Source organism: Histoplasma capsulatum (genome assembly GCF_000150115.1).
Source record: "Histoplasma capsulatum G186AR genomic scaffold supercont2.4, whole genome shotgun sequence".
Classification (NCBI taxonomy): domain Eukaryota; kingdom Fungi; phylum Ascomycota; class Eurotiomycetes; order Onygenales; family Ajellomycetaceae; genus Histoplasma; species Histoplasma capsulatum.
The window spans coordinates 2,171,321-2,187,176 of NW_025544804.1; the positions used below are offsets into that span (position 1 = coordinate 2,171,321).

Here is a 15,856-nt window from a genome sequence, read left to right on the forward strand (position 1 = left end):
CTGGGGTTTAAATTTCCGAACTACGCTCAAAGTTTTCAAAAACACTGGCCGAAAATTGAAACCAACTTTCGGGTTTGCCCGAACCATGCTGAGCTATTATGCGTTTTTGAATGTTTAAGTAGTCACTAGCAATGATGGATATGTCCTCCGGGTCCCAACATATCTGAATGTAAGGAAATAACACAATAGCAGAAGGAAATAAATGAGCTTCCTAGACACGGGGTGGACTAGGAGCCTAATTCACTAAAGAGAAACCCAAACAAAGCCCAACTCCGTCCTTTCTTGAATACCCAAAAGAAGCGAAGAAATAAAAAACTGCTCTTTTTAAGGATTAACGGGGTAGCTAGCAATACAAGGGAACGAGAAATATATATCACGTATTCCACGAAAAATTTTATTCCCGTTGTAACATAACCATCAATCCCATGAATCCCAATAAAACGCTCTTCAGCCAGGGATGCTCGGAGAGCATAATCGTAACATAGCCAATAGCTGGCACGTAGCCTCTGACACTTCCCATGAGATCCGTTTTTCGGTCTAGAAATTCCTGGCCCGGAGCATACAATTCAGTGTCGTCTGATAGGTTGTTATCGCCTTTTGTGAGAAGTTTTTGCGACGCCCTGCAAAGACAATATAGAGTAAATGCATTAGCATAAAGAACCCAACCGTTCCCAATTTAAAGAAGAAGAAGAGAAGCTGGAGGAAAATAACTTGGGAAATACAACTTACTCAACACCTTCCACGTCCTCTCCCCCGGTAGTTGGAACATCCGGAAACACCCTCATAACCCGATGCACAATCGGAATATCCTTGCCTTGCACGTTATACACCACAATCTCCCCAACATCGACGCGCGGACTCCGATTCCACAGAAACAGCAGATCCCCGCGCTGGAACGCTGGCTCCATACTGCCTGACAGAACTACGACGACGGGGGATGCCGAGTTGGTGATGACTGATAGGGCCTTCCAGACCATGAAGGCGGAGGAGAGGACGAGTCCGAAGTTGAGAACTTGCGAAAGGGTATTTCGCGGGTTCGCCATGTAAGGGGATAGGGAGGAGAGCATGGTAGCGGTGGTGGCAGTGGTTACGGTTGCGGTGCAAAAGGAATTGTATTTCAGCAGAGGTCGTAATGGAGGTACTTCGCGGGGGAGGGTCGAAATCAGTTCAGCATGGCTTTGTAAAGGTGTGATGATATTCCAGTAAAAAGCGAAATATACTGTGGTTGTTCACAGCCAGTGTACTGCTCAATGTTCAATGTGTTAATGTTGTGGGGAATTGACAGATCTCACTCACCAGCTCAAAGCTGATTGGATCTAAATTAGACTTCGATCGTCGTGCGCACCGCCAATAAACATCCGAGAAAATCGCAGGTTGTATCCACCTATCTAAGCTTCCATAAATGAAAAATAGCAAGAAAAAACCTCTAACATCTCCAGATACACGCCTATCAACCTTTCATCATACGTCTCTTTGTCAGACACATCACTCATAACTAGTTAACTTCAAGATTTATTATTAGCTCATCAAATTGTTCATCCGGTTCCCGTTTCCTCTACAAACTCTAGCTTCATATTAATACTCACGCCATCATGCTCCCTAGAGGAGCCTGAAAATGCCCCGCCGCGCATTTCCCCGGCTCCTCAATCTCCATTTCAGCCGCTCTAATCATAACAGTCTTTTTCAACCCTTCAAACCTGCTGACCGTGTCCCAGTACAAGCGCCCCTCTACCCTCGACGCAGCTACCATATTTACAACCAACCACTCAACCAAGTACGCCCTCAATGGCTCTTCTTCCTTCGCATAGTGTTCTGCCAGTGTACCAGGCGGAGCCGCAGGTGGGCTTCCCGTCCCATTGGGGTTGTTTGCATTCGTGATGTGATTGGTGTCCAGACGTGGAAAAACATATGCAATCATTGTTAGCATTGTCTTGTAGCTGATAACGGGGAATCCAAGACGGAGTTTCCGTAGGACGAGTGCTTGCAAGGCAGGTATCTCGAATGTCTGCGCCAGCGTATAGATGTAGCCGCAGCGCAGAACTTCATTTTCATGTTCTTCGTGGGTGACAAGACCTTCAAGATAGAAGGTTATGCCGCGATTACGGGAAGTGGAAGGCTTGTTCTCAAGATGGTGGTGGCTTTTCCGTGAAGTGATGAGCTGCGGGGTATATTCACCAATCTCCAGAAAGGAGAGTAGCACTGCAAAATCGGCGTGGGAGGTGTTGTCAAGAATCGGATCGCTGGCAGTGGTGGTTTGGTTCTTTCTCATGAGGCTGCTCTCCAGAAGGCCGGATTTGGCTACGCAATGACGTGGGATGTTGTAGATTTTGCGACTCGTTCCTACGCCAATGTATACATCCACTCTGCCCAGGAGAGGTTCCTTGCTGTTGTGTTGTTAGTCACGCATTGCAGATATCCAGATCAAGAAAGGTGGAATTAGTAAATAAATGCCAATATATACCAGCGAATCCTCTGGGAATCTGCAGTTTTCATGAGCTGGGTGGCTTGGCCAACTTGAGCTACAGGTTCTTCGATGCTTTCCCCTGATAGACTACACCCATCTTGAGTGGGGCTCGAGCGAACCTGTTGAGTCGTCTTGGCGAGAGTGGTGGTAGTAGTTGAGCGAGATTGTAGCATGCCTGCAGTAGTAAGACGGATCATCTCTTTGCGTTCTTTAAACTCCCCAAGAGCCATCCGTTCCCAAAACACAACATCCCGTCCCTTCAATGCCAAATTCAGAACCTCGCAAAAAACCGAGAAATCGGGGCAAGACTCGAACTCGTCGTATCTTGAGCGGTGGATTTCGAACAGATGAATAAAGTGCGCCCATATGCTAAATACAATATTGTTAGTAGTTATTACTCTCGCACAAACACCCTCTGAAATACCTACATCCTCCCTTTCTTCGGGAGATAGATAGGGTAATGACGACGATCAAGCTGAGTTGTCCATTGGCCGGCCCTCGGGGGCGAACCAACTGGACAATGGCGCCAGGCCTCGTCAGGTATCATCAAATTGGAACAGATGACTCCAATCCAGAGTTCTTTTTGTCCTTTATCACGATATTGGATGAGAAAGCATTCTCCGGGCTTCAGCGGCCTGACGGGGTGGATTTTGGGATAGAAGTGCCAGAGCTTATTCATATTTAAACTTATGTTTATTCTTTCTGAGGGTGTGGTAACTGGATAGCGGACAAAGCAGTAGCAATGGGGACGAGGATAAGATTTATGGGTAAAAGGAGAGAAAATCTTAGTTGCTAGAATAGTAACATGTGAAGCTTGCAGTTCAGAGAACGGTGCGTGGGTGCTTCCGAAGTGTTGTTGCGGTAGAGAGGGGTTAATTAAAGAGGAAATTCAATGGATAACACATTGAATTGAGCGGGCCAGTTTCAATTGCAAAACAATGAGACCGAAACAGCAGTAGGCGAATCAAGAAGGTTGCTAGGTGAAGGAATCCTTCATAGAAGGAAAATATTCCAGGTCAGAGACACGTATCTTAGATAGATATGACTCGAGGATTTACAAGTGTTTACGACGATATCAGAGAAACATAATAAAAAGGAAAGTGTGAGGTGGCCGAATCTCTCAAATTCTTATATAAACCTGATCATGCGAGGTTCATCGCAGCCGGGAAGTATCGTACAAAACAAACACCTCCTCATAAAGGCGCGCTGATAGCGGATGCCCAAAGCAGACAGATGAAGTAGATGGGTAATAAGAAAATCATTAATAAAACCAAAATGGCAAAAGGAAATCGTCGCGAAAGACGCCGCAGACTTGGCTGTAAAATGTTTTTCCTTCCGGAGGATTAGTTAAGATGTGAAGGCAAATTCCTGGTATACGTTATTAGGGGGACATATTAAAAAAAGAGTAGAGGGGGTTTTTCTTCTAAACCAAATTTGCGGCCAACCTCGAAAAGAAAGGAAGTTTTTCATCTGAGTGAAAGAAAAAACAACCTCGGAACCTTTCTCGGCATTAATCCTACACATTCTGGTTTAGATGCTCCCTGAGATCCGACTTGATAACTCCGAGGCGTTCGATCTGTTCCGCAAAAACTCAGTGCAATTTCATCTTTAGATGACTTTGGGAGATCGGTTGTTACTGTGGGCCGTGTCAAAGATATAAGCCACTGGCAAAAGTGGCAAACAAGAATAGATTAGTGGACAAGGTAAGAAGAGCAGGGGGCGTACCTGATCTCGACAATGTCATCGATGTGATTGCACATCGCTACGAAAAGATCGAAAAACAATTTGCCGCCACTTTCCATCTCCATCTGCATGGTTCCACTCCTCTTAAAAGTCTTACGACTTCTGATGATCAGGGCTAGAAAATGAGCGCGGAGCCGCGATTCGTTGTCTGGCGTATGGTCATACGCATACCGAGCTGATCGAAGGATCACGTCGACAGGGATTCCAGTCTGAAGGCCCTGTTTCCGAAGAGCAAGGTGCTTCAGATCCTCCAAGCCGTACTTCTCAGCAGCACAATACACAGCAGTATCTCGGAGGAGATAGTCGCAAACACCAGAGTGAAAAATTGTCGATTCGCATGATCCGCGGCCTCCTTTGTTTTGGGGGTCCTGGGCATCCTCGAGTGCCCAAGAGTTACGGCGCCTGTTGTGTAGCAGACGAGGGTAATAGTCACCCTTGTAGAGGTACTCGAGAATACAGGACAGTATCTCCGGCTCTCTGGAAGGAAATAAGAATTTGGATGCCATGCATCTTAGTCAAAGTTGAAATACTTACTCGTCAGGCAGGTCCACCTGTTTCGCGCTACCATCCAGAACTTTGTCTTTCAAGGCAGCAACAAAGAAAGGGGAGATTGACAGGACATCCTCATGAGCAGCGAAAAGGCGCTGTTCATGACCAACAATCATGGTGATTATGGGGCTCGTTATCTTGCTTCTCAAAAGTTAGAAAGGAGACCCATAGAAAAGAGAGTTCAGGATGATGAGATCGATGATTCACCAACCTTCCAACTGGCGGACTGTCCAGCTTTTCCTGCAATTTGACCTTCGTACGCTCGCGATAGATCTTCTTGGTCGGCTTGACAGCCTTGCCCGCGCGATCCCTTGAGGTAAAAGAGCGTTTGAACATTTTACCGTCGAAGTCGAAAATCAAACGAAAGAACAAAGGACAATAAAGAGCGGCGGAAGAACACGGGGGTTTATATAATGAGTGTGATGGCTTTGAGCCAGGATTGAAGACGACGCTGCTTGATCACGCACGTAGCATGGGAGCCTCGGAAGCCTCCTCAAGAAATCAGTCCTCTGGCCACCTAACCCCCGAAGGAGAAATGATGACAGGAAAGAATGCGTTCCTGAAGGAGCTTTTCGCACAAGATTCCGAATTGAAACCAATGTGCGGGCGACAAACGGTCAGCTCTGAGAAGCGTGAGGAGGAGAGAGGAAGGAGGAAGGAGGAGGGAGTGACAGCGACGACGTTGATATGCTGGCGGCGGGTCATGTGATACCCCAGGCAGCGCTAATCTTAGGCTGAGGCGGTGTTCCACAGTTAGGGCAAGGCAGCCACTGGCAGGTTGGCAGCGGTCATGGCACCATGAAAGCGAGCATCCCTCCACTGGGCCTCTAGCCAGTTGCATCCTGTCGGGACTTGTGCCCATTGCGCATCTTGATATTGGCAAATCATCTTAGCATCTGCTTGGCGTGGCTCGACTCAGGGATTTGTTCGCCTTCCATGGATCTGTGTGGCTCGGGAGTTGATTTGACTCGACCCGGACCCATCAATCTGAATGCGTGGCCGAAGCATAATCTGACCACAAATTTACAGACCTGCAGAAGCCGCACCTGTATCACCACCTGGCAGAAAAAAGTGGTTGAGGGTGGTTTGGGCCCAGGAACACTGCCATCATCCTACTTTGCCCATTTTGGATTTTTGTAAGCCGAGTTAATTTACCAACCCTCATGTTCAATCGGTCGTCGGGTTTTGTCGCCTCATTCTACATATGCCCCAATTCCATGATGCACAGGCATGCTTTGTCGCCTGCCTTTTTGCAACTGCCTACTCCGTAGTCAGATAGATTCTTCGCATGCACAGCTCATTTGAAAGAACACTGAAATACCCGATTCGCCCACAATAACCACGCTGCTGATTTTATTCGCTGCTTGGTTATTTTAACTACTACTCTAGGTGCTGGCTCCTATCCTCATGCATTGTTTTTAAGAGAAACCTATGCGAACTATTGCGCACATCATCCGTAACTTGTGCAACTCTCAAACGGCCTAGCCTGCCTCGCTCCATTTGGTAGTTCTCTCTCTAATACAGAAACCCTGTTTAGACATCTTTTGCCCGACTTCAGTTTCAATTTCGGAGCCAAGACATATTGCGAGGCCACGAGCCCATTTCTCAAACGATAAGAGATAGAGCATCCACAGACACAAGTCAACCGCGGAAAAGATGAATTCTTTATGGAGATGATGCTTCTAAGCCATGTAATCACCGCTCCTTCTTGCGGCTTCGAACTTGGTTAGTGCTCAACTAATGGGGGGCATTCACTACCACTGTTCTTAGCCTCTCACAAAAAACGAAACCTATTTAGAAACTTTGAAATAGCACCCCTGTCAGTGACATGTCAATCAAACACGTTATCGTCAATATATTAGTTTTGGAAATAATACTGCGAGGTACCAAGTCGGGGATTAAGGTTGATGGTCTATGAATACGTCATGTGATCGACTTTATTGCTGTGCCTGATGAACTAACTAAACCTAATCGACGATAAGCTGTAACCTAGCATAAGCTTTGTGTAGTGTGTGTTGAGTGCGTGTTTACTATTCTTCAGAAAAGAAGGACATTTAGGAAAATATAATACCGCCCCATTAAGCTGTGGGTCAAGATAATGAAGCGTCAAGTTTGAAACCAAAGATAGATATATATTTGCTGTTGCCAATGCCACGGCTAGCCCCGTTATTGTCAGAAGAAAAAGGCCTTCGTCTGCGAGAAATCTTGATTTTGGTAGCGGGGGTGACAAAGCTTATCCCGAGCTACGCACGTGCCCCCCTGCGAACTGGCCTATGACGTTTCAAAAAGGAGAAAGGAACGTGAGTTTGAGCCGCCCCTGGACGATTTAGTTACCTCGTGCAGATTCATCATCTCCCATCCCTATCCTTTGATCACTATCATATCCCTTCAGTATTTAGCGGGCCTTAAATTTTTGGTGTTTTTGACACTCTTCTTTTTATCACTATTTAGAGCTTACCAGCATTTATCTTGCACCGCATAAGCTTGTGTTCTTCTACCCCGCCCAGCGCGAAGAGCTGGTTAAGGTTGAGCTTCAGGCAGAATCATTCTATTCTTTAAGTCATCGGTCCACCACATATCGCCAGAGTCTCTGATATTACCTCCAGCTCCTCATTTCGGGCCACGCGATGGCAGCGCAGTATATAAATTACATTAAGACGAAGGCTCACATTTCCAAGTCGACCAGAGACCACACACCAGAACCCGTCCTGACTTCCGATGACGAGGCCTTTTTGCAACGAGTGACCTCCCACCCCGAGGAGGTGGGGCGAGATCCTCAGATGGCGCTCATGGATGGCGCAGAGCACACTGAAGACAGTACTAGGACTAGCTCCCCAGAAGTTGAGCAGAAGGGTGTGCAAAGGAGCCTGAGCAGAACGTTGAAGGGGAAAAGCAAGGAGAAGGGAGAGAAAACCGGAAGTCCGAAGGGGAAAAAGATGAGTCCGTGGGGCTGGGTAGCGCAGAATATGGATAAGAGGAAGAAAGTGAGGGCATCTGATACATGTTTTTTTTTCTTTTGCGCTGCCAAATAACTAGAGAGCTGGGCTAATCGTTGTTACACCATCGTTTTTTTCTTTTCTAATATTAGGAAAATACCGCGGCAGGACTATCTAGCATTGCAGAGAACCTCAAGCCTTCTCATACAAAGATAGGAGGGTTGAATCTGGATGAAGCAAAAGGGGAGGAGGACGACCTGACTCAAGTACTCGAGCGCCTAAATCTCTCAGCGGTGAATAACCGTGTATTTTCAATCAGCGACGATACGCAGAGTATCCTAAAGAAGTTCAATCTCATTCTCAAAGACCTCATCAACGGCGTACCGACGGCATACCACGATCTGGAATCGCTACTAACGAACGAGGATGGTCAGTTACAAAAGTCCTTCAACCATCTACCAGGCTTCCTCCAGAAACTCATCGAGCAGCTGCCGGATAAAGTAACCGAGAAATTTGCACCCGAATTCCTGGCGATGGCCGCTGAGAAGGCCGGCAAGAGTGGAATCAGCCTGGAGGAAGCTACGAAGACAGCGGAAAAGGCAAAGAAGATGGGGTTGAGAATTCCCAGCTTGAAAGAGCTAGTGGGGAAGCCGGCAGCGATTGCCGGTATGTTGCGATCTATTGTTAGCTTCCTACAAGCACGATTCCCAGCGCTTATGGGTATGAATGTGCTGATGTCGCTGGCATTATTTAGTAAGGATGGCCTCCATTATATTTTTATTCCCCCCCCCCCCCCTCCCTTCCCCTCCCTTTCTTTATTTTCTTCCTTTCGTTTCTTCCATTTCTTATTTATATTGACTATTGATAGTTCTCCTTTTCGTCCTCTGGTACTGTCACAAACGTGGCCGTGAAGTGCGTCTCGAAAAAGAAAAGTCCAAAACGGAAGATGCCACGATCATCAATGAAAATAATAATAGTAGCAATACAAATAGTGGCAGTGATAACAGCGCATCGAAAGCACAGACCACGACTGTTGCAGCCACAGGCGAAACTAGGCAAGGGCAAGACAGGGCTGGAGTGAGGGAAACGCAGGATGATGCACGGCAAGCTGCCTTCCTGCAACCAACAGCGGCAACCGCAACGACAACGACGAGCAGTACCATTGACAATGCATCATCGTCGCCCGCATCAACTGCCGAGAACTAGACACGTCGTCTGAAAGTGGTCGAACCATATTCGGGGACATAGAACCAACATGTTCGCTGGGGATGTTTAGCTAGCTTTGCCTAACAAGGGCTCTGATTCGCTAATTTTTAATTGATGAGATGGACACGTCGAGGGTGGGGAGGCAGAAGGTGAACTTCTCTTCGTCGCTTCTTCCCCAGACCTGCTACGTTGTGGATCGGAGAGTGGGACGGACACCAGGAGGGGAGGGGAGGGGAGAAAGAATAGAGAGAAAAAATACAGATGAAGTGGGATAGCTGACTGCTGGTTTACAGGGACATGTGTTCAGGAACTTTGTTTTCCATGGGCGAAACGGTTCGAGTTGAACGGCGGGGTGAAGAGTCAGTAAGCAGGTGTTGTTAAAGGCGGTCTGGAACTGCAAGCTTTATCCGATTTCGGACAATTCTCATTGTTCCCTTCTTGGGTTAATTTTTCTGTTGTATCTTGGTTAATTCACCAGGAAAGCTTCTTATTCCTGACATTGAGTTTCATTCTTTTATTTCCTTCCTTCTACGTCCTCTTTTTTTTTTTAACTTATTTTATGTAATGACTTTTACGAATACCAAATATCATGCATATATAATACATGAGCACCCATTTTTCTCGATCCTACTATTGTCTACCGAATATTTGCTTCCTCTGATAAAACTTGAGATTTGAACCAGCTGATCCCACTTCTTCATTCTGAGTATTGGCCGTGATAAAACAGGATCCATGGATGCGATCTGGCATTCCCGTGACGCCCGAGATGTAACCTTACGGGATTTTAGGCTAATGAAGATGATACAACATCTAGTTAAAATTGGGTGGGGATATTAAATTAAAGTAGAGAAGGAAGACAAAAGAGAATGACATAGTAGACCCCAGTTGTTCTTTCGTTCTTTACTCCATCTTTTGATGCGCTCTTAGATCGAATGATAGGGAGGTTTTCCAACACGAATCTTTGTGTGCTTGACCCCTCCTAATGCTCTCATTCCGGCCTGGAGACGCTTGCTTGAGCTAGCGCCAACGGTGGACACGGAGACCGTCAGCCACTCCCTCGCTGGGTCGCTGTCAAGGTACAAAGTACAGATCACCTTGGAGGTCAGTGGTTTGGGTTGACTTTCATTGGTTCCGACGGGTAGGAATTTTAGTTGGTTCAGAGTAGAACTTTTTTTTTTTTTTTTTTTTTTTTTTTTTTGGCTATCTCTGATTGGTCCTCCTTCGGATCTGAGAGCCGCTGGAAGAAGATGACCTTCCAGGGTTGGTTCTGATTTGCAAAGGGAAGAGCCCGTGTGATGTTTTGCCATCTGCGGTCATGGAGTGCATGCCCGGCGGGCGATGTATGTGTATCCTTCAGAGTTGTCTGAGGCAGAGGGCAGATGCAGTAGTTTCATGCATGCAAAGTATTAGCAAAGGGGCCTATACCTTGGCGCTCTCTTTGCATCCAAAGGTGCAGGCTGAGTTCAAGTTGATATTGACAACTTGGTCTAACCTGGCAGAGTGACTGTTTGCAACTTCCTGACTCATCGTATCCATGACTGGAATATTATGCTTTTATTATACTACTAGTAGTTACTCACTCTTAGGAGTCAGCGGGAAGATACCAGGAACGCTGTACGTAGTATGTGGGCAAAAGTGCGCTGGCTGTTGCCCCCGTCCTGTCCCTTCCCCTCCTGAACTCCGTTTGCAGGCCAACATCCCTGCGAGAGGTATCTCCCCCCCAAAATTGAGTGGAGGGGGACAACTCGTTGCCAGTCGCGCAGCGCCAACCCGAAGATGCGGTGAGCTTCCAGCCAATCAGCTGCCGAGTTAATCCACGATCGGATTTCCCCCACTAGCCGGAATATTGTAACTACGGTTCCGATCGCCGGTGGCCCAGTTCTGCATTTTTTCTTCCTCTCCTCCCGCAACCACTTCTTCCCCCAACAACATCACGAATTGCAAACCCTAAGTTTAAAGAAGAGCACCAGCAATTTCTCTTACTACAAATATCGTCGAGGAATCACGCCAAATGGCTGTCGTTGGGCTCTAAATCCCTCACTGGGAGGCATGGCCATGGGCATCCCCCCGCCCGCCATTGCTCTCCCAGTCCAGGAAGCTCAACGAGTACATTTCAATCGACTTGACGATATTTTGACCCTCTTTCGACGGTTACTCCGTACGTCGAAATTGCCCCCAGTATCATCTCAGAGCAAACGCTTCAACGTCCGTCGAGGGTGGAGGTGTTTAGTTGACTACCATTTTTTTCCCTTTCTTTCTCCTTCTATCTCAACTCACTCCCGTGGCCTTCACTGCAACCACTTCTACCCACGAGATAGGAAAATCCGCCCGCTGTTATTACTCAGTGTTCCTCTCCTACAAATACATGCTATATACAGACTAGATTTGTCGGGGTGAAAGTTACTTGCCCATTTTTACCATCCACTTCAGTTAATCCACCAAGTTCTCAACCTAATTTTCCATTAATAAACCGCTTCTCTTCTGATTACTCGAAGTAATCTACCCTTTTCCTGGAACGCGGCCAATTTTCAGACTCAATTGGGTCTCTATCCAGTGGTATGTCTCCTTCGAAGGCTGCAAAATCGAGGCGTTCGCCTGGAAGGAAATCGCGCATTGTGGGAAACCGCAGCGCTCCCTCCCTCGGCGATAGCGATTCAAGTGCGTCCATCTCGACAGTTCTTGGTCCCAGAATCGTGAAGAAGCCGTCTACTCCCCGCCTCGATAAACGCAAATTCGTCAATTCTGGCCACGGAAACCACAAAAAACGAAAGCCGTCTTCTGCTCTAAGTGAAGGTCCTTTTTCCGACAGCGATGTCGATAATAATAATGATGATGATGACGACGATGACGATGATAATGAAGATGTCATTGATGAGGATAGTGAACAATCCGATGTTTTTGCCCCGTCTTATGGCCGGAAGCCAGGGAGAAACCGTAAGACGGGGCGTCGGGGTGGCTTGTCACTCCTTAAAGACCGAAAACGTGTTAAACTTCGACATTCTGGTTATGGGAGCTGCGCTGAAAACAGCTCTGCTAGTTCCGCCAGTGCTCTCAGTTCGGTCAAGTCAATAGACTTGGATTCGGATGACGGATATGAAGCTGTAAATGATGTTAGCGATGCAGATGATGAAGAACAGGAGATTGAGCTGATGGAAGAAGAGTTGATTTTGGATTCGGAGTACGAGCGTGACTTGGAGAAGACTGTTACCTCTGCAATTGCATCTGGAGTTCCAGATGAATGGTTAGGATTCGATGACATTGAAAACCGTCCTCTTTACTCTACTGGTTCGTTCTTTGAGGACGACCAGCTATTCTTGCAATCGAGCAATATTGACGCTGTCGAAGATCATGCCTTGGCAAGCACCACTGTGGATGAACCTGTGCGACATGTTCACTTCGCCGAATCGGATGATTCAACAGACTCTGATAAAACCACCGATGATGAGCTTATGTCTGATTTCCTGCAACAAGATGCCCTTGACCCAGACCTACGAAGAATGATCGAGAATGATTCTGAACCAGTCCGTCGCCCAATTTCCAGCGACCTGCAGGTTTCACAGGATTTCTATGATCTCCCAGGCAATATCTATCACGTGGAGACAGAATCCTCCGTTGCAAGCTCCAGTGGTTATGAATGTAAGCATTTTCTACGACAAACTGCTCTTTAGCTTGCTAACCCTGATTTCCAGCGGATTGTGGTGAGACAACAGACGAGGATTTACCTCCCCCAGCAACTATCACTCATCCTCGATCTATCTTACGTCGCGACTCGAGCGCATCATTGCCACCTTTCGTAGAAGCATCTACCCAGCGCTCACAACCATTACGACGGCGTGGACCTTTAAGGGGCACTTTCGTTGCTGATCCCCATAAGCCAGTTGCCGTCGTTGCCCCTAACGGCGCTCAATTAATCCTCATTCCCCCCTATTCAACTTCTAGACACGACTGGCTTGAGTCAGCTACCCAAAGCTTGTGCAACACCGCCAGCAACAGTCCACGACCTGCCGCCGCCACCCTTGCTGATGACAGTGACACCGACGCCGTGCTATCGCCAATGCATCCCAACAACCTAAGCCCAATGCTTTCCTCTAATGCCAACCTCATGATAACTGCCCTGGGGAGCGATTCTGTCGGCCAGATAACTGGTCCTCCTGAGGCATTCTATCCTTCCCATGGTCTTCTTAGCTTCGACGGGGAAGACGAGGATGATGATAGTGAAGGAGTCCTGAACGTAAATGATTTTATCGACTTCGGAAATGGCTCCTCCGATGAAGAAGACCTGGACAAAGATTTCGACATCGATGAGGACATCGCCTCCGCAGTCGTAGCGGGCTCCTCGTCATTGACCATGAACAACATCTCAATGAAAACAGAGTTCACTCCTCCAGTTAATAACAATAGCGCAGAGCGCCTCTTGAACCACCTTGACAGGGGCATCGTGACTGCATTCCGCCGCAACCACTCACGCTACCAAGCTCTCATCCGACTGCCTCAACACCGTGAGTTTGTACCGGCAAACTCGCCTTCCCGTCCTGCCAGCGTCTTCAGACGCAGTAAATATATCGACAGCACAACCCCCACCAGAAAGCGGACAGAACTAACATATTCTGGCGGCGAAGCGGTTCGTCGAAAAATTGTCGAGTCACACCGCAACAAATCAATCGCCTTCTAAAGGACTAGTTTCCCATAGATCGCGTGTCTGACGAAGCTCTTAGTTTATAGAGGATTTAATAAGCATAATATTGGGGGGAGATGTTTTCTTTCTTCGTTGATGCCTTCTTTCCTACCTCCCGCCCGTCTAACACTCTCGCCTTATACCTTTTGTGGATATCTGTGTGGATATATGTCTTTCACCCCTTCAATTTCTACATGACCTAATACGAATGAAATGACGTATTTTTTCCCTCCTTGTTCAAAATGCAACATACTTCGGTATGATGAATTTATCTGCAAAAGCTTTATTGGGTTTTTTCTTGTTTTTTTTTTTTTTTTTTCGTTATTTTTTCCCTTTCCAAACGATTTTCTGTTAGTAATCTGAAGCTATTTTCTCACCTGTTCATTCTGTGTCAAGCTGTGTCGCTAGTGAACAGAAGCTGGCAAAGTTAGAAATTAATAGCACAGAAAATCTTTCATTTTATTTGTTCTAGTCTAGGTTCTTCTGAATGTAAATTTTTTTTTTTTTTTTCATCTCTGAAAAATTTGCTTTGGTAATGCAGCTCTTCTCCTTGTGTTCCTTTTCTCCTATCATTTCTCTCTTACTGGCGATCTTTTTGCCTTCTCCTTGTCCTCCCCCTCCTCTTCTCTTTCGAAGGACCAGCAGCTTTCGAATCTAGAATGTTAATAAGAGAAGGATACAGGCATGATTCCAGATCATGCTAGGTGGCGGAATGCAGGAAGAGCGCACGCGCTCTATTTGTCAGAATGTCTAGTTGTATGAAAGGAATGCTAATGAGTTTGGTGGATGAATCTTATGATTCATTTTTTTTTTTGATATTTTTTGATTCAGGTATCTCTCAATTGTCCGCAGGCTCTGAATTCTACGAAATATTCCTTGTTATAACCCATAACAGAATATGTGCTATGAATCTTGAGCTCTTCAAAACACGGACTGATTCATTCTAACATTTGAGACAGTATCATGATAATGAATCAGCTAAATCCTACGTCTTCTGAGTGTGAAATAACCACTCATGTCTGCAAATCGACTGACTATCTATCTAAGTACTGACGACTGATAGAATAATCTCTGCAACTGTATTATCATGTCTCAGCGATCTATCTGTAACGGTAGGCCGCTTATATGTATAGGTGTTGGGCGCAGGCTGGCAGGAAGCCAGTCATCTTAGGGTCGTTAGCACCATATCTCCCGGTCGGTGCTTGATCATTACGCTATCACTCTATCAGTCTCGTCTGTGGATGTTTCTGAACAACAAGAACTGTTCTTGCATCACCTGTCATGCTGCCACTGCTAGGGCTGGCAGGCTTAGGCATTCCCTGAAGGGTTTAACCATATATACACTAGTTATAGGCTCGAATAACAGCCAGCAGCTGGGCGGGGCATGTTGAGTTAGCATTTCAATATCACTGAATCACTGAGATCATCTACCCTTTTCCTTTCCACCAACCCCTTCCCTGAGACTGAGAGATCAAGAGGCCAAATGAGTCAACGGGAGGGGGCCCCTTTTCGACATCGTACCGTGGCAACAACCAGAGGACGGTCTGACTTCCGATGCACGGATGGAGATCCAAGATCAGCTGTTTCATCATGGACTGGATATGAGCCTGCGTCTCTACTCGACTACCCATTAATATTGCGCGAGCGAGTTTAACAAGGAACGACTTCATCGAGCGCGAATGACGCTGAGAAGGATGCACGAGATATCTTGATGACAGAGAACCCACCTTGCAGACAGGGCCGTGTTTATTCCAGGCCGTGACTTGATCCTGATCTACGGGCCGTTCAAGGACACACTTGATTCGAAAAATGGGCTCTTTAGACTGCTCAATGGCCGAGGCATCTCTTCACCTCCAAGCTGTTTACCAATTACGGCCTTATCAGGCCCTGATTCTTGATGGAAATATTACAATACGATACCCTTTATCTGGGGGAGGGCTTTTGCAAGTTACTTGGAATTAAGAAGAAGAAGAAGAAGGTTTAGCCACAGCTAGAACTGCAGAGCAATCGCATACTTACTTATCAGATCATATGAAACACCGTAGTAGTGGTAGCAATCGCAAGCGTTATAACCGTCCACCGGCAGATCAAGAGTAGACATCGGAGATGATCCCCATGAGTGCAGGGTCCTCAATGGGCAGATCATTCAATGGCTGGATGTTGAAAAGCACAAGCGAAGGATCATCAATAGGCAGGGTAAATGAATCATAAGTTTGATTCGTCGGGAAGCCGAAGGGAGCCCTGCGAGGCCGTGCTGAGTTGTCATTCCTTGGAATGTATGAG

The 15,856-nt window shown here is 46.7% G+C and overlaps 6 protein-coding genes across 6 annotated transcripts; 2 read left to right on the forward strand and 4 right to left on the reverse strand.

Moving 5' to 3' along the window:
• Positions 1-394: 394 nt before the first annotated feature.
• On the reverse strand, positions 395-1,067 carry HCBG_03768 (signal peptidase I; the record flags this gene model as incomplete). The annotated part of the gene is made up of 2 exons (XM_045430817.1): positions 395-620; positions 730-1,067. The coding sequence occupies 2 exons, from the start codon at positions 1,065-1,067 to the stop codon at positions 395-397; spliced, it is 564 nt and encodes a 187-aa protein (XP_045288960.1).
• Positions 1,068-1,582: 515 nt separating this feature from the next.
• HCBG_03769 (uncharacterized protein) lies at positions 1,583-3,143 on the reverse strand (the record flags this gene model as incomplete). The annotated part of the gene is made up of 3 exons (XM_045430818.1): positions 1,583-2,384; positions 2,462-2,833; positions 2,893-3,143. 3 exons carry the CDS (start codon positions 3,141-3,143, stop codon positions 1,583-1,585), a joined length of 1,425 nt encoding a protein of 474 aa, XP_045288961.1.
• An 84-nt stretch (positions 3,144-3,227) lies between these two features.
• On the reverse strand, positions 3,228-5,383 carry HCBG_03770 (uncharacterized protein; the record flags this gene model as incomplete). The annotated part of the gene is made up of 4 exons (XM_045430819.1): positions 3,228-4,100; positions 4,190-4,684; positions 4,742-4,897; positions 4,968-5,383. The coding sequence occupies 4 exons, from the start codon at positions 5,090-5,092 to the stop codon at positions 4,073-4,075; spliced, it is 804 nt and encodes a 267-aa protein (XP_045288962.1).
• Positions 5,384-7,383: 2,000 nt separating this feature from the next.
• On the forward strand, positions 7,384-8,898 carry HCBG_03771 (uncharacterized protein; the record flags this gene model as incomplete). Its single annotated transcript, XM_045430820.1, has 3 exons — positions 7,384-7,740; positions 7,845-8,445; positions 8,561-8,898. The coding sequence occupies 3 exons, from the start codon at positions 7,384-7,386 to the stop codon at positions 8,896-8,898; spliced, it is 1,296 nt and encodes a 431-aa protein (XP_045288963.1).
• Positions 8,899-11,456: 2,558 nt separating this feature from the next.
• HCBG_03772 (uncharacterized protein) lies at positions 11,457-13,570 on the forward strand (the record flags this gene model as incomplete). Its single annotated transcript, XM_045430821.1, has 2 exons — positions 11,457-12,534; positions 12,588-13,570. 2 exons carry the CDS (start codon positions 11,457-11,459, stop codon positions 13,568-13,570), a joined length of 2,061 nt encoding a protein of 686 aa, XP_045288964.1.
• Positions 13,571-14,920: 1,350 nt separating this feature from the next.
• HCBG_03773 (uncharacterized protein) lies at positions 14,921-15,674 on the reverse strand (the record flags this gene model as incomplete). The annotated part of the gene is made up of 3 exons (XM_045430822.1): positions 14,921-14,946; positions 15,024-15,347; positions 15,593-15,674. The coding sequence occupies 3 exons, from the start codon at positions 15,672-15,674 to the stop codon at positions 14,921-14,923; spliced, it is 432 nt and encodes a 143-aa protein (XP_045288965.1).
• Between the last annotated feature and the right edge of the window lie 182 nt (positions 15,675-15,856).